The 20,814-nt window shown below is 36.2% G+C and overlaps 1 protein-coding gene across 1 annotated transcript; it reads right to left on the bottom strand.

Moving 5' to 3' along the window:
* Positions 1–1,142: 1,142 nt before the first annotated feature.
* LOC139901826 (uncharacterized mitochondrial protein AtMg00810-like) lies at positions 1,143–2,036 on the bottom strand. The gene is made up of 2 exons (XM_071884500.1): positions 1,430–2,036; positions 1,143–1,192 (listed from the first exon to the last, which is right to left on the bottom strand). Exons 1-2 carry the CDS (start codon positions 2,034–2,036, stop codon positions 1,143–1,145), a joined length of 657 nt encoding a protein of 218 aa, XP_071740601.1.
* Positions 2,037–20,814: the final 18,778 nt, after the last annotated feature.

Here is a 20,814-nt window from a genome sequence, read left to right as displayed (position 1 = left end):
GACAGATAGAATGATTTGAGTTTTCTAGATCTGATCCTATGGCACTTCTCCCCCTCGGATATAGATAACTTAAATTGTTCTGATCGGCATAACGTTTGATCATCTTTCACATGAAGACTTTAAATTTCGATAGATACGAAGTCTAAACTAGTATAGCACGAACTCTTTGTATTTGATGTGGTGCACCATCTTTATTTCTTTGAGAGCATAGCTACATGAATAAATAATCAATAACAAAGTCCACACGATCTTGCACCTTTTTTTTTTGGATTTTCTGATGTTGCCCCTTTTCCTTTGCAAACTGAAACAAAAATGAAAACAATTCGAAATAAAAGAAGAAATACAACTTGGATAATGTGCACCACACTTAGAGATGAAACACACTGCAACATTAATCTTTGGCGTTGAAGCAGTCTCCTTCAATAACTTTCTCAAATCGATAAAATGTATGTGAAACATAATTGCACTTTTTGACCCGTTCATAGTGAGAACCACCCCCTTTGCATACCCGGCTAACCTAAGGCGTTCCGGCCCAAGCAATAAAGGTAAATAGAAACTGGTATAGATTCGAACAGAGTAAACTCACCTTGTGGACTTACTTTGCAATCCTTCACTAGAATATAAATCGTAGTAGGGGAGATCTCAACCGTCTGTTGAGTTCCTGAACAATCATTTCTCAATACATTCTCAGTGATAGTTAGGTGACTACCATCAACCGCTTTAAACCTTTTCGCAAATTTCTTGTCAAGATTATTTACTTTATGCACAAGTGATCCTCTCATTCCAAAAATCAATCCTCAAAATTTATCAACATTCATTAACTAAACAAGTACTACTTACTTCTTACATAGAACGTTTAACATGCAAGTCCAGTAATACCATCATTTCCCAATTTCACATAGCAACTTCTCATTTTCTAGTTTTCAGATTTTTTTTTCAATGTTTTTATATTTTCTGATGAAGCAATTTTCTAAACTATTCTACGCAACAGAAAGCAAATAAACACAATCTTTTTGGTTTTTCAATTTTAAAAATGCATAACAGAAAATAAAATGATCATGCACAACAGAAAGTAATCTAAGTATCATGCAAAGATGATGCAGCATGCAAATGCAAATATACAAATGATACAGAATGGATGGTTACTTCAATAACTCCTTGTCGGACACAACCTCCGCCCTATCTTTCACACCTAACACATTTAATAGGAATAGGAAATGGGGTCTATCAAACACTTTCGTAAACAAGTCAGCCCTTTGGGTGGTTGTACCTATTTGTAGGACATCTATTAGTTTCTTTTCATAACAGTCCCTAATGAAATGGTACTTGATTCATATGTGTTTGGTCTTAGAATGATTAACAGGGTTCTTAGTAACAGCAATAGCAGCAGTATTATCAACATATATAGGAGTGTTAGAAATTTGCAAACCGTAGTCTCGAAGTTGTTTTTGAATCCAGACAACTTGAGAAGTGCAACTTGCAGCTGCAATATATTCAGCTTCACACGTCGATTGTGCGACTGCCGTTTGTTTCTTACACTGCCAGCTTATCAATCTACTACCTAGAAACTGACACCCTCCCGAGGTTGATTTGAAATCTCTCTTACAACCCCCATAATCAGAATCACTAAATACCGTTAGATCGAACCCATCTTTTCTAGGATACCATAAGCCTAAACTTGGAGTTCCCTTTAGATAACGCATGATCTTCTTTGCTGCTAACATATGATTCACATTCGGCTGTGCCTGATACCGAGCACACAAACAAGTCGCGAACATGATATCTAAGCGAGACGCTGTAAGATATATTAAAGAACCAATAATAGCCCTATACATAGTTGGATTGACTTTCGGTCCTGTATTTTCTGGTGTAATCCCGTGATTCACCGATAAAGGATTCTTGGCAATACGTTCATCTTCCATCTTGAACCGGCTCAAGATGTCAGCTACATACTTCGATTGATGTAGAAAGATGCCCTTTTCAGTTTGATCAACCTGCAACTCCAAGAAGAAATTAATGGCCCCTAGTGAACTCATCTTGAATCATTTTTGCATAACGTCCTGAAACTCATCAACCATTTTCTGATCAGTTGACCCAAAAATGATATCGTCCACATAAACTTGTACCAACATAATGTCGTCCCCCCTTTCCTTAATAAATAGGGTCTGATCGATGACCCCACGTCTAAAACCATTATCTATCATATAGTTAGACAGAGTAGCATACCAAGCTCTCGGGGCTTGGTGAAGACCATAAAGCGCCTTCTCTAAGAGATACACCTTTTCTGGATGATGTGGATCAACAAAGCCCGGTGGCTGAGTCACATACACAGTTTCTTGTAGAGTACCATATAAAATGCACTCTTAACATCCATCTGAAACACTTTAAAACCTTTCCACGAAGCAAATGCCAAAAACATCTGTATAGCCTCTAGTCTGGCAACCGGAGCATATACTTCATCATAATCAACTTCTAGAATTTCTTGATAACCTCGAACAACCAATCTTACTTTGTTCTGAATCACGATACCCTGATCATCTGTCTTATTTTTCAATACCCACTTCAGGCCATAAGGCTTACAACCTGTAGGCGGTATTACCAATCTCCAAACACCCAAGTGATTAAACTGTTGAAGTTCTTCCTGCATTGCTGAAACCCAATCATCATACTACAAAGCCTCTTTGACGTCTTCAGGTTCGATTTGCGATACAAAAGCATAGTACGCATTCCTGAAGATTCTTCCGGTCTGATTCAATTCAGTATAAAAAGCAGTAACAACATTTGCAGAGGGTGTTGCACGCTCGTCCGAAGCAGAAGATTCACCTGTATTAGCACCTGAAACACCCACAGTGTTAATTACATAATCATCAAAACATTTAGGTAGAGATACTGATCGGCCAGACCGTCGAAGTCTACCTATTTTAGTAGTGTCATCTGTATTTGTTTGTAAAGGATCCACAGTAACAGTTTGTGTGGGTTGAAGTGGTTCCTCCAACACAGTTCTATTTGGTTCATCCTCTACCAAGTCCTCGTATACTTCATCCAGATAAACTTCCTCCCCCTCAGACTGTAAGGTCGATTCCTCTAATGCTGGAATGGAATTGCCCAATTCTGAGTCATCATAATTAGTCCCTATCACTGGTGCTATAATTTCAGTTGCTTTAGGCACTTGAGATTGCACACTCACATCAGACATACGTTCTGTAGAGAGACGCATGTTATACATTATTTGTGAAGCTATCTCTTCATCATCAGAGTCATCTTCAGGAAGATTGAATGAATCAAACAACTTATCATAATCAAACTGCCATGTATACCCTTTACCAGATGGAAATGATGCATGTCTTTGAATATCAATTTTGCTACATTCTTCAACACACCGCGAATCCAAATTATAAACACATTTGCACGCATTCCCATAACCCAAGAACCTATCTGTAACCGCTTTCGGATTGAATTTCCCACCTGTATCTCTAACCATTATAGTTCAAAGAGAACCAAATGGTTCGAGATGTTTAATGTGAGGTTTTCTTTTCAGAAGCAGCTCGTAACATGTCTTGCCATGACGTTTCACAACAAGCACTCTATTCATCGTATAGCACGCATTCAAAACTGCCTCACTCCAAAAGGTAACTGGTAATTCTGAGTCAGCCAGCATGGTCCTGGCAGTTTCAATTAGAGTACGATTCTTTCTTTTAGCAACACCATTCATCTGAGGAGTATAAGGTGAACTGAATTGTTGTTGAATTCCTCTTTCATTGCAATACTCTTCCATCTTCTTGTTTTTAAACTCTGTCCCATTATCTGTTCGGATCCTTCGAACCCCCAATTTATACAACGTTTTAAGCCTCGTGATCAGCAACTTGATTTGTTCGAACGTATCACCTTTACTTTTCAGCATCACAACCTACGTAAACCGTGAGTATTCATCAGTAACCACTAAGCAATAGGAGTGTCCAGTAATACTCTTCTTGTTAACTGGACCGAAAAGGTCCATATGAAGCATCTCAAGAGGAGTATCAATGGAGTGATGTTTCTTTGCCTTATGTGTTTTCTTAGCTTGCTTACCCTTCTTATACAGCACACAACCATCAGGAGCCTAAAACCCTTTAACGTTTACCCCTTCTACCAAACAATTGTGAACTAAATGGTTCATTTTCCTGAAACTCAAATGCCCCATCCTTTTATACCATAACATAGACTCTTGTTCAGAAGCTTTGGACACAAAGGCCTGATGTCCCGTAGCCGCATGCACATAAGCCTTTGACATATCCAGAATGTACAAGTCTTGACATCTTGGTGCCGTCATAAGAATCATATCATCTGGAACTTTATAATCTTTTCTCATGATATAACACTGCTGTTCATCAAATAAAACTTTGTGCCTCTTGTCGCACACTTGAGAGACAGACAGCAGGTTATTGGACATTTCTTTTACATAGCTCACTTTGTCAAAACTGACTGACGAATTTGAAATCATCCCTTGAGCAGTTATAAACCCTCCTTGATCACCAGTAAATGAAACGGGCCCACCCTTAATAGATTTAACATCATTCAATAGAGACATGTTCCCGGTCATGTGCCTGGACACCCCACTATCAACAGTCCAAGTATTTTTCTTTGGACTGTAGGCGACCTGCACAAGTAATAAGAAAAATGATTAGTTTGAGCGGGATACCCATGCCTTTTCGGCAATGGGTTTCCCATTTACATTAACAACCATTTCATTTTCCCTGAAAGTGGTGCCCGAACCACAAGTCCCATTAGAACCCTCCTTAGTTACCCACATTTGGATTTTATGTAAGGGTTTATTGAAATAAACATTATCTTGCTTAACCCTTTTTCTGTTTTCAGTCTTGGACTGATTCTCATAAATCACATTTCGACTTGACCCTTGAGAGTTTGGTCTAGATGACATCTGATTTTTAGGAGGAGAAGCTGATTGAAATTTTTGAAAACTTTTAGGGGGACTCAGCTCGATCCTCCTTCTGGGAGCTACAAATCGTTTAGAACAATGAACCTCCATGTGACCTCCCAACCCGCAATGCAAACATGTATGCACTGTTTCAATATCATCATTCTTAAAGTAGGAATTAAAGCTAGGTCTACGAGCAGGTGGTGATCTATTTCTTAAATATCGGGGCGGAGATCTCCTGTTTACAGGAACTCGCTCAGGAGTTCTTTCAGGAAACCATTTTGGTGGAGGAACATACTTGGACTGCGAATTTCCAGTAGGTTTCAAGAAGTCCTCCTCCTCAAAATTAGGACCTTTAACAAATTTAATTGGCGATCGGTTCCTAACCTTTATTGGTCTCTGATGTGCCGGGTTTTTCAAAATTTTAACAGTTTATGGGTTAGGTTTTTCTACATTTTTATCCTTTACAACTCCTACATTAGAACTCTCAGATGTACCTATCCCGTTACCCTTATCTTGTTCGGCCGATTGAATGGGGACGTAATCTTCCCCGAACTGTTTCTCCGGAGGCGGGAAACTATAGTCATGCTCGAATGGAGGTGGACACTGTTTATAATCACTACTAGTTTCTTTTCCTCCTACATTCTGACAATACTCAAGGACAAACGCAGATCTCTTGTAGATATAGGCCTTTTCCTTTTCAGTTTCAAAACTAATCTTAAAAGATTCTTTTTCTCTCTTAAGCTCATCTATCTCCTTAATCTGCCTCACTATGGTCTGAGTATTTAACAACACATTTGACTTCAAATCAGTCACCTGATCGTCTAATGTCTTAATTATGTCCCTAAACTCTTTTTCTCTCTTCTTAAAGTACATATTATCCTCATATTGCTTCTTAAGAACCTGGTAAGCCTTTTTAAGGTCATCTATTTCTTGATTCAAAGCAACACAATTATTACAGTTTAGGCAAATATAGACAATCTTTGGACCTGATCCTCTAGAGTTACACATCTATTGCATGTTTTAACCGACTCTCTAAGTTCACTAAGCTGCGTTTCAAGATTAACACATTTAGTACAGACAAATTCAGTTTCTAGAGTTACCTTGGCTTTGCTTGACGAAGCAGCCATAAATGCATATAGGCGTGGAGCTTTCTCATTAGCTTGACCAAACTCTGAATCAGATTCTGACTCCGATTCCGAACTTAAGCTATCCGAACCAATATCTGACAAATCCCCTTTCTCGACCAACAACTTGTCTACTGAAATGTCCCGTTCTTATTGATTAAAAACGTTCCATATTAATTGATTTCGTTGCGAGGTTTTAACCTCTATATGAGACGTTTTTCAAAGACTGCATTCATTTTAAAACAAACCATAACCTTTATTTCATAAATAAAGGTTTAAAAAGCTTTATGTAGATTATCAAATAATGATAATCTAAAATATCCTGTTTACACACGACCATTACATAATGGTTTACAATACAAATATGTTACATCGAAATCAGTTTCTTGAATGCAGTTTTTACACAATATCATACAAACATGGACTCCAAATCTTGTCCTTATTTTAGTATGCAACAGCGGAAGCTCTTAGTATTCACCTGAGAATAAACATGCTTTAAACGTCAACAAAAATGTTGGTGAGTTATAGGTTTAACCTATATATATCAAATCGTAACAATAGACCACAAGATTTCATATTTCAATACACATCCCATACATAGAGATAAAAATCATTCATATGGTGAACACCTGGTAACCGACATTAACAAGATGCATATATAAGAATATCCCCATCATTCCGGGACACCCTTCGGATATGATATAAATTTCGAAGTACTAAAGCATCCGGTACTTTAGATGGGGTTTGTTAGACCCAATAGATCTATCTTTAGGATTCGCGTCAATTAGGGTGTCTGTTCCCTAATTCTTAGATTACCAGACTTAATAAAAAGGGGCATATTCGATTTCGATAATTCAACCATAGAATGTAGTTTCACGTACTTGTGTCTATTTTGTAAATCATTTATAAAACCTGCATGTATTCTCATCCCAAAAATATTAGATTTTAAAAGTGGGACTATAACTCACTTTCACAGATTTTTACTTCGTCGGGAAGTAAGACTTGGCCACTGTTGATTCACGAACCTATAACAATATATACATATATATCAAAGTATGTTCAAAATATATTTACAACACTTTTAATATATTTTGATGTTTTAAATTTATTAAGTCAGCTGTCCTCGTTAGTAACCTACAACTAGTTGTCCACAGTTAGATGTACAGAAATAAATCGATAAATATTATCTTGAATCAATCCACGACCCAGTGTATACGTATCTCAGTATTGATCACAACTCAAACTATATATATTTTGGAATCAACCTCAACCCTGTATAGCTAACTCCAACATTCACATATAGAGTGTCTATGGTTGTTCCGAAATATATATAGATGTGTCGACATGATAGGTCGAAACATTGTATACGTGTCTATGGTATCTCAATATTACATAATATACAATACAAGTTGATTAAGTTATGGTTGGAATAGATTTGTTACCAATTTTCACGTAGCTAAAATGAGAAAAATTATCCAATCTTGTTTTACCCATAACTTCTTCATTTTAAATCCGTTTTGAGTGAATAAAATTGCTATGGTTTCATATTGAACTCTATTTTATGAATCTAAACACAAAAAGTATAGGTTTATAGTCGGAAAAATAAGTTACAAGTCGTTTTTGTAAAGGTAGTCATTTCAGTCGAAAGAACGACGTCTAGATGACCATTTTAGAAAACATACTTCCACTTTGAGTTTAACCATAATTTTTGGATATAGTTTCATGTTCATAATAAAAATCATTTTATCAGAATAACAACTTTTAAATCAAAGTTTATCATAGTTTTTAATTAACTAACCCAAAACAGCCCGCGGTGTTACTACGACGGCGTAAATCCGGTTTTACGGTGTTTTTCGTGTTTCCAGGTTTTAAATTATTAAGTTAGCATATCATATAGATATAGAACATGTGTTTAGTTGATTTTAAAAGTCAAGTTAGAAGGATTAACTTTTATTTGCGAACAAGTTTAGAATTAACTAAACTATGTTCTAGTGATTACAAGTTTAAACCTTCGAATAAGATAGCTTTATATGTATGTATCGAATGATGTTATGAACATCATTACTACCTTAAGTTCCTTGGATAAACCTACTGGAAAATAGAAAAATGGATCTAGCTTCAACGGATCCTTGGATGGCTCAAAGTTCTTGAAGCAGAATCATGACACGAAAACAAGTTCAAGTAAGATCATCACTTGAAATAAGATTGTTATAGTTATAGAAATTGAACCAAAGTTTGAATATGATTATTACCTTGTATTAGAATGATAACCTACTGTAAGAAACAAAGATTTCTTGAGGTTGGATGATCACCTTACAAGATTGGAAGTGAGCTAGCAAACTTGAAAGTATTCTTGATTTTATGTAACTAGAACTTGTAGAATATATGAAGAACACTTAGAACTTGAAGATAGAACTTGAGAGAGATCAATTAGATGAAGAAAATTTAAGAATGAAAGTGTTTGTAGGTGTTTTTGGTCGTTGGTGTATGGATTAGATATAAAGGATATGTAATTTTGTTTTCATGTAAATAAGTCATGAATGATTACTCATATTTTTGTAATTTTATGAGATATTTCATGCTAGTTGCCAAATGATGGTTCCCACATGTGTTAGGTGACTCACATGGGCTGCTAAGAGCTGATCATTGGAGTGTATATACCAATAGTACATACATCTAAAAGCTGTGTATTGTACGAGTACGAATACGGGTGCATACGAGTAGAATTGTTGATGAAACTGAACGAGGATGTAATTGTAAGCATTTTTGTTAAGTAGAAGTATTTTGATAAGTGTATTGAAGTCTTTCAAAAGTGTATAAATACATATTAAAACACTACATGTATATACATTTTAACTGAGTCGTTAAGTCATCGTTAGTCGTTACATGTAAGTGTTGTTTTGAAACCTTTAGGTTAACGATCTTGTTAAATGTTGTTAACCCAATGTTTATAACATCAAATGAGATTTTAAATTATTATATTATCATGATATTATCATGTATGAATATCTCTTAATAAGATATATATACATTAAATGTCTTTACAACGATAATCGTTACATATATGTCTCGTTTAAAAATCATTAAGTTAGTAGTCTTGTTTTTACATATGTAGTTCATTGTTAATATACTTAATGATATGTTTACTTATCATAGTATCATGTTAACTATATATATATATCCATATATATGTCATCATATAGTTTTTACAAGTTTTAACGTTCGTGAATCACCGGTCAACTTGGGTGGTCAATTGTCTATATGAAACATATTTCAATTAATCAAGTCTTAACAAGTTTGATTGCTTAACATGTTGGAAACATTTAATCATGTAAATATCAATCTCAATGAATATATATAAACATGGAAAAGTTCGGGTCACTACAGTACCTACCCGTTAAATAAATTTCGTCCCGAAATTTTAAGCTGTTGAAGGTGTTGACGAATCTTCTGGAAATAGATGCGGGTATTTCTTCTTCATCTGATCTTCACGCTCCCAGGTGAACTCGGGTCCTCTACGAGCATTCCATCGAACCTTCACAATTGGTATCTTGTTTTGCTTAAGTCTTTTAACCTCACGATCCATTATTTCGACGGGTTCTTAGATGAATTGAAGTTTTTCGTTGATTTGGATTTCATCTAACGGAATAGTGAGATCTTCTGTAGCAAAACATTTCTTCAAATTCGAGACGTGGAAAGTGTTATGTACAGCCGCGAGTTGTTGAGGTAACTCAAGTCGGTAAGCTACTGGTCCGACACGATCAATAATCTTGAATGGTCCAATATACCTTGGATTTAATTTCCCTCGTTTACCAAATCGAACAACGCCTTTCCAAGGTGCAACTTTAAGCATGACCATCTCTCCAATTTCAAATTCTATATCTTTTCTTTTAATGTCAGCGTAGCTCTTTTGCCGACTTTGGGCGGTTTTCAACCGTTGTTGAATTTGGATGATCTTCTCGGTAGTTTCTTGTATAATCTCCGGACCCGTAATCTGTCTATCCCCCACTTCACTCCAACAAATCGGAGACCTGCACTTTCTACCATAAAGTGCTTCAAACGGCGCCATCTCAATGCTTGAATGGTAGCTGTTGTTGTAGGAAAATTCTGCTAACGGTAGATGTCGATCTCAACTATTTCCAAAATCAATAACACATGCTCGTAGCATGTCTTCAAGCGTTTGTATCGTCCTTTCGCTTTGCCCATCAGTTTGTGGATGATAGGCAGTACTCATGTCTAGACGAGTTCCTAATGCTTGCTGTAATGTCTGCCAGAATCTTGAAATAAATCTGCCATCCCTATCAGAGATAATAGAGATTGGTATTCCATGTCTGGAGACGACTTCCTTCAAATACAGTCGTGCTAACTTCTCCATCTTGTCATCTTCTCTTATTGGCAGGAAGTGTGCTGATTTGGTGAGACGATCAACTATTACCCAAATAGTATCAAAACCACTTGCAGTCCTTGGCAATTTAGTGATGAAATCCATGGTAATGTTTTCCCATTTCCACTCCGGGATTTCGGGTTGTTGAAGTAGACCTGATGGTTTCTGATACTCAGCTTTGACCTTAGAACACGTCAAACATTCTCCTACATATTTAGCAACATCGGCTTTCATACCCGGCCACCAAAAATGTTTCTTGAGATCCTTGTACATCTTCCCCGTTCCAGGATGTATTGAGTATCTGGTTTTATGAGCTTCTCTAAGTACCATTTCTCTCATATCTCCAAATTTTGGTACCCAAATCCTTTCAGCCCTATACCGGGTTCCGTCTTCCTGAATATTAAGATGCTTCTCCGATCCTTTGGGTATTTCATCCTTTAAATTTTCCTCTTTTAAAACTCCTTGTTGCGCCTCCTTTATTTGAGTAGTAAGGTTATTATGAATCATTATATTCATAGATTTTACTCGAATGGGTTCTCTATCCTTCCTGCTCAAGGCATCGGCTACCACATTTGCCTTCCCGGGTGGTAACGAATCTCAAAGTCGTAATCATTCAATAATTCAATCCACCTACGCTGCCTCATATTCAGTTGTTTCTGATTAAATATGTGTTGAAGACTTTTGTGGTCGGTATATATAATACTTTTGACCCCATATAAGTAGTGCCTCCAAGTCTTTAATGCAAAAACAACCGCGCCTAATTCCAAATCATGCGTCGTATAATTTTGTTCGTGAATCTTTAATTGTCTAGACGCATAAGCAATCACCTTCGTTCGTTGCATTAATACACAACTGAGACCTTGCTTTGATGCGTCACAATAAATCACAAAATCATCATTCCCTTTAGGCAATGACAATATAGGTGCCGTAGTTAGCTTTTTCTTCAATAACTGAAACGCTTTCTCTTGTTCATCATTCCATTCAAATTTCTTCCCTTTATGCGTTAATGCAGTCAAGGGTTTTGCTATTCTGGAAAAGTCTTGGATGAACCTTCTGTAGTAACCAGCTAGTCCTAAAAACTGGCGTATGTGTTTTGGAGTTTTTGGGGTTTCCCACTTTTCAACAGTTTCTATCTTTGCCGGATCCACCTTAATACCTTCTTTGTTCACTATGTGACCGAGGAATTGAACTTCTTCCAACCAAAATGCACACTTTGAAAACTTAGCGTACAATTCTTCCTTCCTCAATACTTCTAACACCTTTCTCAAATGTTCACCGTGTTCTTGGTCATTCTTTGAGTAAATAAGTATGTCATCAATGAAAACAATGACAAACTTGTCAAGGTACGGTCCACACACTCGGTTCATAAGGTCCATGAACACAGCTGGTGCATTAGTTAAACCAAACGGCATGACCATAAACTCGTAATGACCGTAACGTGTTCTGAAAGCAGTCTTTGGAATATCATCTTCTTTCACCCGCATTTGATGATACCCAGAACGTAAGTCAATCTTTGAATAAACAGACGAGCCTTGTAGTTGATCAAATAAGTTGTCGATTCTCGGTAGTGGGTAGCGGTTCTTGATGGTAAGTTTGTTCAATTCTCGGTAGTCGATACACAACCTGAATGTACCATCTTTCTTCTTGACAAACAAAACAGGAGCTCCCCATGGTGATGTGCTTGGTCGAATGAAACCACGCTCTAAAAGTTCTTGTAATTGGCTTTGCAGTTCTTTCATCTCACTGGGTGCGAGTCTGTAAGGAGCACGAGCTATTGGTGCAGCTCCTGGTACAAGATCTATTTGAAATTCAACGGGTCGATGTGGGGGTAATCCCGGTAATTCTTTCGGAAATACATCGGGAAATTCTTTTGCAATGGGAACATCATTGATGCTCTTTTCTTCAGTTTGTACTTTCTCGACGTGTGCTAGAACAGCATAGCAACCTTTTCTTATTAGTTTTTGTGCCTTCAAATTACTAATAAGATGTAGCTTCGTGTTGCCCTTTTCTCTGTACACCATTAATGGTTTTCCTTTTTCTCGTATAATGCGAATTGCATTTTTGTAACAAACGATCTCTGCTTTCACTTCTTTCAACCAGTCCATACCAATTATCACATCAAAACTCCCTAACTCTACTGGTATCAAATCAATCTTAAATGTTTCGCTAACCAGTTTAATTTCTCGATTTCGACATATATTATCTGCTGAAATTAATTTACCATTTGCTAATTCGAGTAAAAATTTACTATCCAAAGGCGTCAATGGACAACTTAATTTAGCACAAAAATCTCTACTCATATAGCTTCTATCCGCACCCGAATCAAATAAAACGTAAGCAGATTTATTGTCAATAAGAAACGTACCCGTAACAAGCTCCGGGACTTCCTGTGCCTCTGCCGCATTAATATTGAAAACTCTTCCGCGGCCTTGTCCATTCGTGTTCTCTTGGTTCGGGAAATTTCTAATAATGTGGCCCGGTTTTCCACATTTATAACAAACTACATTGGCATAACTTGCTCCGACACTACTTGCTCCGCCATTATTCGTTCCGACACCATTTGTTCCTTTCGTTCTATTAACCCCTGGTCCGTAGACCTCACACTTCGCCGCGCTATGACCATTTCTTTTACACTTGTTGCAAAATTTGGTGCAGAACCCCGAGTGATACTTTTCACATCTTTGGCATAGCGGCTTCTGATTGTTGTTGTTGTTGCGGTTATTATTGTTGTTGGGATGATTGTTGTAGTTGCTGCTGTTGTTGTTGTTGTTGTTGTTGTTGTTGGGCCGTTTGTTGTAGTTGCTATTGATGTTGCGATTGTTGGGATAATTGTTGCGATTATTGTTGTAATTGCTGTTGTTATTGTATTGGTGATTCTTATCACCGTTTTCCCCCCACTTTCTTTTGACTTGCTTCACATTGGCCTCTTCAGCAGTCTGTTGTTTAATTCTTTCTTCAATCTGGTTCACTAGTTTGTGAGCCATTCTACATGCCTGTTGTATGGAGGCGGGCTCGTGTGAACTTATATCTTCTTGGATTCTTTCCGGTAATCCTTTCACAAACGCGTCGATCTTCTCTTCCTCATCTTCGAATGCTCCCGGACACAATAGGCACAATTCTGTGAATCGTCTTTCGTACGTGGTAATATTAAATCCTTGGGTTCGTAACCCTCTAAGTTCTGTCTTGAGCTTATTGACCTCAGTTCTGGGACGGTACTTCTCGTTCATCAAGTGCTTGAATGTTGACCATGGTAGTGCGTACGCATCGTCTTGTCCCACTTGCTCTAGATAGGTATTCCACCATGTTAACGCAGAACCTGTGAAGGTATGCGTAGCGTACTTCACTTTGTCCTCTTCAGTACACTTACTTATGGCAAACACCGATTCGACCTTCTCGGTCCACCGTTTCAATCCGATCGGTCCTTCGGTTCCATCAAATTCCAAAGGTTTGCAGGCAGTGAATTCTTTGTAGGTGCATCCTACACGATTTCCTGTACTACTAGATCCAAGGTTATTGTTGGTATGTAGCGCAGCCTGTACTGCAGCTATGTTTGAAGCTAGAAAAGTACGGAATTCCTCTTCATTCATATTCACGGTGTGTCGAGTAGTCGGTGTCATTTCCTTCAAAATAGTCAAATGGAACAAGTTAATCATACAGAATATTAAGAGTAGTTAATAGTATTTCGTAGCATAATATGAACTCATTTATAAAAGCTTTTTCTTCATATTAGCGTTTTATAAGTTTAAATTCGGGTAGTACCTACCCGTTAAGTTCATACTTAGTAGCTAATATACAATTCAACTACTACAATTCTATATGAAAAACTGATTATAATAATATTTAGCGTTCAAACTTTTACATAATATTTTACAAACTTATAATACCGCTTATTTTACATATAGCATGAAATATAGCACACAATAAATTTGATACAAGATGGTTGTGAAGATAATTCTAGCTAGTACACAAGTCGTTCAGCAAAAGCAATAAAGACACGTAATTCATACGTCCAGAAACAAGTCATGCATTCTGGTTTTACTAGGATTACTTCCCATCCTTGGTCTTGTGGAACATAACCGTTATGGCCGTTGATAAGACAGCGTGTTGTAATGTCGTCAAAGGGACGAGGGTTACGTAATGTCCAACAGTCCCGTAACAATCTAAAAACCTCATTTCTTACCCCAATTACCGACTCCGTCACTTGTGGGAACGTTTTGTTTAATAGTTGTAGCCCGATGTTCTTGTTCTCACTTTGGTGAGAAGCGAACATTACTAATCCGTAAGCATAACATGCTTCTTTATGTTGCATGTTAGCCGCTTTTTCTAAATCACGAAGTCCAATATTCGGATATATTGAGTCAAAATAATTTCTTAACCCATTGCGTAAAATAGCATTTGGGTTCCCCGCAATATATGCGTCAAAGTAAACACATCGTAACTTATGGATTTCCCAATGTGATATCCCCCATCTTTCAAACGAAAGCCTTTTATAAGCCAAGACATTCTTGGAACTTTCTTCGAATGTCTTACAAACTGATCTCGCCTTAAATAGTTGTGCCGCAGAATTCTGACCGACTCTAGACAAGATTTCATCAATCATGTCTCCGGGTAGGTCTCTTAAAATATTGGGTTGTCTATCCATTTTGTGTTTTTATACTGTAAAATAGACAAGAGTTAGATTCATAAAAAAATTACTTATTAATACAAGCAATTTTTACATATATCATAAAGCATAAGCACACTATATTACATATATTACACCACACGAATACAACTATCTTATTCTGACTCGCTTGTTTCTTCTTCTTCGGTTTTGGTTCGTTTTGCCAAGTTTCTAGGGATATATGATGTTCCCCTAATACGAGCCGTCGTTTTCCACATTGGTTTAGAAAAACCTGGTGGTTTAGAGGTTCCCGGGTCATTGTTACAACTTAAGGACTTCGGGGGTTGACGATACATATAAAGTTCATCGGGGTTGGAATTAGATTTCTCTATTTTTATGCCCCTTCCCTTATTATTTTCTTTTGCCTTTTTAAATTCAGTTGGGGTAATTTCTATAACATCATCGGAATTCTCGTCGGAATCCGATTCATCGGAGAATTGGTAATCCTCCCAATATTTTGCTTCCTTGACGGAAACACCATTGACCATAATTAACCTTGCTCGGTTGGTTGAGGATTTTCTTTTACTTAACCGTTTTATTATTTCCCCCACCGGTTCTATTTCTTCATCCGGTTCCGATTCTTCTTCCGGTTCCGATTCTTCTTCCGGTTCCGACTCTTCTTCCGGTTCCTCTTCGGGAACTTGTGAATCAGTCCACGAATCATTCCAATTTACATTTGACTCTTCATTATTATTAGGTGAGTCAATGGGACTTGTTATAGAGGTAGACATCTAACACATAATATCAAACGCGTTAAGAGATTAATATATCACATAATATTCACATGTTAAAAATATATAGTTTCCAACAAAATTTGTTAAGCAATCATTTTTCAAGTAAACACGGTCGAAGTCCAGACTCACTAATTCATCCTAACAAACTCGATAAGACACACTAATGCAAAATTCTGGTTCTCTAAGACCAACGCTCGGATACCAACTGAAATGTCCCGTTCTTATTGATTAAAAACGTTCCATATTAATTGATTTCGTTGCGAGGTTTTGACCTCTATATGAGACGTTTTTCAAAGACTGCATTCATTTTAAAACAAACCATAACCTTTATTTCATAAATAAAGGTTTAAAAAGCTTTATGTAGATTATCAAATAATGATAATCTAAAATATCCTGTTTACACACGACCATTACATAATGGTTTACAATACAAATATGTTACATCGAAATCAGTTTCTTGAATGCAGTTTTTACACAATATCATACAAACATGGACTCCAAATCTTGTCCTTATTTTAGTATGCAACAGCGGAAGCTCTTAGTATTCACCTGAGAATAAACATGCTTTAAACGTCAACAAAAATGTTGGTGAGTTATAGGTTTAACCTATATATATCAAATCGTAACAATAGACCACAAGATTTCATATTTCAATACACATCCCATACATAGAGATAAAAATCATTCATATGGTGAACACCTGGTAACCGACATTAACAAGATGCATATATAAGAATATCCCTATCATTCCGGGACACCCTTCGGATATGATATAAATTTCGAAGTACTAAAGCATCCGGTACTTTGGATGGGGTTTGTTAGACCCAATAGATCTATCTTTAGGATTCGCTTCAATTAGGGTGTCTGTTCCCTAATTCTTAGATTACCAGACTTAATAAAAAGGGGCATATTCGATTTCGATAATTCAACCATAGAATGTAGTTTCACGTACTTGTGTCTATTTTGTAAATCATTTATAAAACCTGCATGTATTCTCATCCCAAAAATATTAGATTTTAAAAGTGGGACTATAACTCACCTTCACAGATTTTTACTTCGTCGGGAAGTAAGACTTGGCCACTGTTGATTCACGAACCTATAACAATATATACATATATATCAAAGTATGTTCAAAATATATTTACAACACTTTTAATATATTTTGATGTTTTAAATTTATTAAGTCAGCTGTCCTCGTTAGTAACCTACAACTAGTTGTCCACAGTTAGATGTACAGAAATAAATCGATAAATATTATCTTGAATCAATCCACGACCCAGTGTATACGTATCTCAGTATTGATCACAACTCAAACTATATATATTTTGGAATCAACCTCAACCCTGTATAGCTAACTCCAACATTCACATATAGAGTGTCTATGGTTGTTCCGAAATATATATAGATGTGTCGACATGATAGGTTGAAACATTGTATACGTGTCTATGGTATCTCAAGATTACATAATATACAATACAAGTTGATTAAGTTATGGTTGGAATAGATTTGTTACCAATTTTCACGTAGCTAAAATGAGAAAAATTATCCAATCTTGTTTTACCCATAACTTCTTCATTTTAAATCCGTTTTGAGTGAATAAAATTGCTATGGTTTCATATTGAACTCTATTTTATGAATCTAAACAGAAAAAGTATAGGTTTATAGACGGAAAAATAAGTTACAAGTCGTTTTTGTAAAGGTAGTCATTTCAGTCGAAAGAACGACGTCTAGATGACCATTTTAGAAAACATACTTCCACTTTGGATATAGTTTCATGTTCATAATAAAAATCATTTTATCAGAATAACAACTTTTAAATCAAAGTTTATCATAGTTTTTAATTAACTAACCCAAAACAGCCCGCGGTGTTACTACGACGGCGTAAATCCGGTTTTACGGTGTTTTTCGTGTTTCCAGGTTTTAAATTATTAAGTTAGCATATCATATAGATATAGAACATGTGTTTAGTTGATTTTAAAAGTCAAGTTATAAGGATTAACTTTTATTTGCGAACAAGTTTAGAATTAACTAAACTATGTTCTAGTGATTACAAGTTTAAACCTTCGAATAAGATAGCTTTATATGTATGTATCGAATGATGTTATGAACATCATTACTACCTTAATTTCCTTGGATAAACCTACTAGAAAAGAGAAAAATGGATCTAGCTTCAACGGATCCTTGGATGGCTCGAAGTTCTTGAAGCAGAATCATGACACGAAAACAAGTTCAAGTAAGATCATCACTTGAAATAAGATTGTTATAGTTATAGAAATTGAACCAAAGTTTGAATATGATTATTACCTTGTATTAGAATGATAACCTACTGTAAGAAACAAAGATTTCTTGATGTTGGATGATCACCTTACAAGATTGGAAGTGAGCTAGAAACTTGAAAGTATTCTTGATTTTATGTAACTAGAACTTGTAGAATATATGAAGAAAACTTAGAACTTGAAGATAGAACTTGAGAGAGATCAATTAGATGAAGAAAATTGAAGAATGAAAGTGTTTGTAGGTGTTTTTGGTCGTTGGTGTATGGATTAGATATAAAGGATATGTAATTTTGTTTTCATGTAAATAAGTCATGAATGATTACTCATATTTTTGTAATTTTATGAGATATTTCATGCTAGTTGCCAAATGATGGTTCCCACATGTGTTAGGTGACTCACATGGGCTGCTAAGAGCTGATCATTGGAGTGTATATACCAATAGTACATACATCTAAAAGCTGTGTATTGTACGAGTACGAATACGGGTGCATACGAGTAGAATTGTTGATGAAACTGAACGAGGATGTAATTGTAAGCATTTTTGTTAAGTAGAAGTATTTTGATAAGTGTATTGAAGTCTTTCAAAAGTGTATAAATAAATATTAAAACACTACTTGTATATACATTTTAACTGAGTCGTTAAGTCATCGTTAGTCGTTACATGTAAGTGTTGTTTTAAAACCTTTAGGTTAACGATCTTGTTAAATGTTGTTAACCCAATGTTTATAACATCAAATGAGATTTTAAATTATTATATTATCATGATATTATCATGTATGAATATCTCTTAATATGATATATATACATTAAATGTCTTTACAACGATAATCGTTACATATATGTCTCGTTTAAAAATCATTAAGTTAGTAGTCTTGTTTTTACATATGTAGTTCATTGTTAATATACTTAATGATATGTTTACTTATCATAGTATCATGTTAACTATATATATATATATCCATATATATATGTCATCATATAGTTTTTACAAGTTTTAACGTTCGTGAATCACCGGTCAACTTGGGTGGTCAATTGTCTATATGAAACATATTTCAATTAATCAAGTCTTAACAAGTTTGATTGCTTAACATGTTGGAAACATTTAATCATGTAAATATCAATCTCAATTAATATATATAAACATGGAAAAGTTCGGGTCACTACATCTACCACACTTCCCTTTGTAATGAATCCAGAAGAACGACCAGTTTGTTTACTGAACTTCCTCGATTCATCATCTGAGATGGAAGATTCGCTGTCGGTCCAAACATCTCCATCATTATGTTTTGCCCATTTAAACTTCTCTTCAACCCTTTTATTCACATACCCTCTTCGTAAACAATTTGCCCAGTACCATGCCCTATCCAGTCGTTCCTCCATCTTACATCTTAGACATTTTCATTATTTATCTCTTCCAACACAACCCATCTTTTCTCCCTCAGCCCTTTCTCTTGCTTCCTCTTCCTCAGTCATCTTAATCCTAACAACATTAGCATGACGATCGTAAGCATCGGTCACATCGAAAGACCAATCATAGGACTCATCATCATAAGTGACTGCTAAAGCCTTCGATGATTCATCCATTATGGGAACATTCACAGTATTCTTCGATTCACGCTTCTGATTATGAAATGGGTTATGAAATCCTTTCTGCTTTGGTTTAGTGCAGTTTTGCTTTAAATGACCCAGCTCTTGATAGTTATGACACCTGACTTTGTTCATGTCAAATCCAAACTTGGTGTTCTTACTCACACCCAAGTGTTTCCCCCCAGTATTTTCAATGTATCTTGTTGCCCTGCGAATCACACTTCCCATGGCCCAAAGAATATCCATTTTCTCTATTTCGTTCTCGTCTATCTGATCGTAGTCTTCCTGTTCCAAATGACTATTACCAATTCTTCCATGTAAAAAATCATTATAAGAATTCACTACCATAGAGACTAACGCCATATCTTCCTCTACCCCTTTAATCGTACGCATGCGAATATTCTCTGTTCTCAAAACCTCAGTACTTGCACCCTTGTTTGAAGTTGTCTGATACAGAACACTTTGAGGTGCAGGAGTGACATAACTTGACGCTGTCTTCTCAGAATTTAAAGTAAAAGCTGTCTGTGGCTGGGCGTGTTTCACTTCAGATGAACCTATTTCTGGAGCCTTATATTTCAATGGATTCTGAACAGTCTCTAACCTCTTCAATCTCTCTTGAAATTCTAGCTCCTTTGCCTGAAGCTTAGTAACAAACGCACTCAATGAGTTATCCATGATAGCAAAGGACTTTTCAATCTCCACAATCATAGGATCCCACTTAATCGGAAGACCCTCACGAAAGCATTGGACGATCTTCTTGGTAGTAAAGACAATATCAACTCTTTTGAGTTCAGTTAACAAGTGACGATATCTAGCAATAACATCTTTTAGAGATTCATCAGATTGAACAGCAAAATTCTTCCACTCTTTCTTCAGAACCTTACCTTTTGTTTTTCTGTACTCAGCAGTCCCTTCATTCCTAAAGTAATCCAGTTCACGAATCACATGTACGCACTGTTTCAATATCATCATTCCTAAAGTAGGAATTAAAGCTAGGTCTACGAGAAGGTGGTGATCTATTTCTTAAATATCGGGGCGGAGATCTCCTGTTTACAGGAACTCGCTCAGGAGTTCTTTCAGGAAACCATTTTGGTGGAGGAACATACTTGGACTGCGAATTTCCAGCAG

This window comes from Rutidosis leptorrhynchoides, chromosome 3 (genome assembly GCF_046630445.1).
Source record: "Rutidosis leptorrhynchoides isolate AG116_Rl617_1_P2 chromosome 3, CSIRO_AGI_Rlap_v1, whole genome shotgun sequence".
Classification (NCBI taxonomy): domain Eukaryota; kingdom Viridiplantae; phylum Streptophyta; class Magnoliopsida; order Asterales; family Asteraceae; genus Rutidosis; species Rutidosis leptorrhynchoides.
This window is presented reverse-complemented; position numbering and strand designations above follow the sequence as displayed.

Bases quoted from the DNA above. Each gene is read 5' to 3' on its own strand.
- LOC139901826 (XM_071884500.1), bottom strand. From the start codon at position 2,036: ATGAGTTCACTAGGGGCCATTAATTTCTTCTTGGAGTTGCAGGTTGAT. The intron at 1,193-1,429 runs GTTTGCAAATTT...TAAATGTGTTAG, and splicing joins AAAACAACTTCGAGACTACG to GTGTGAAAGATAGGGCGGAG.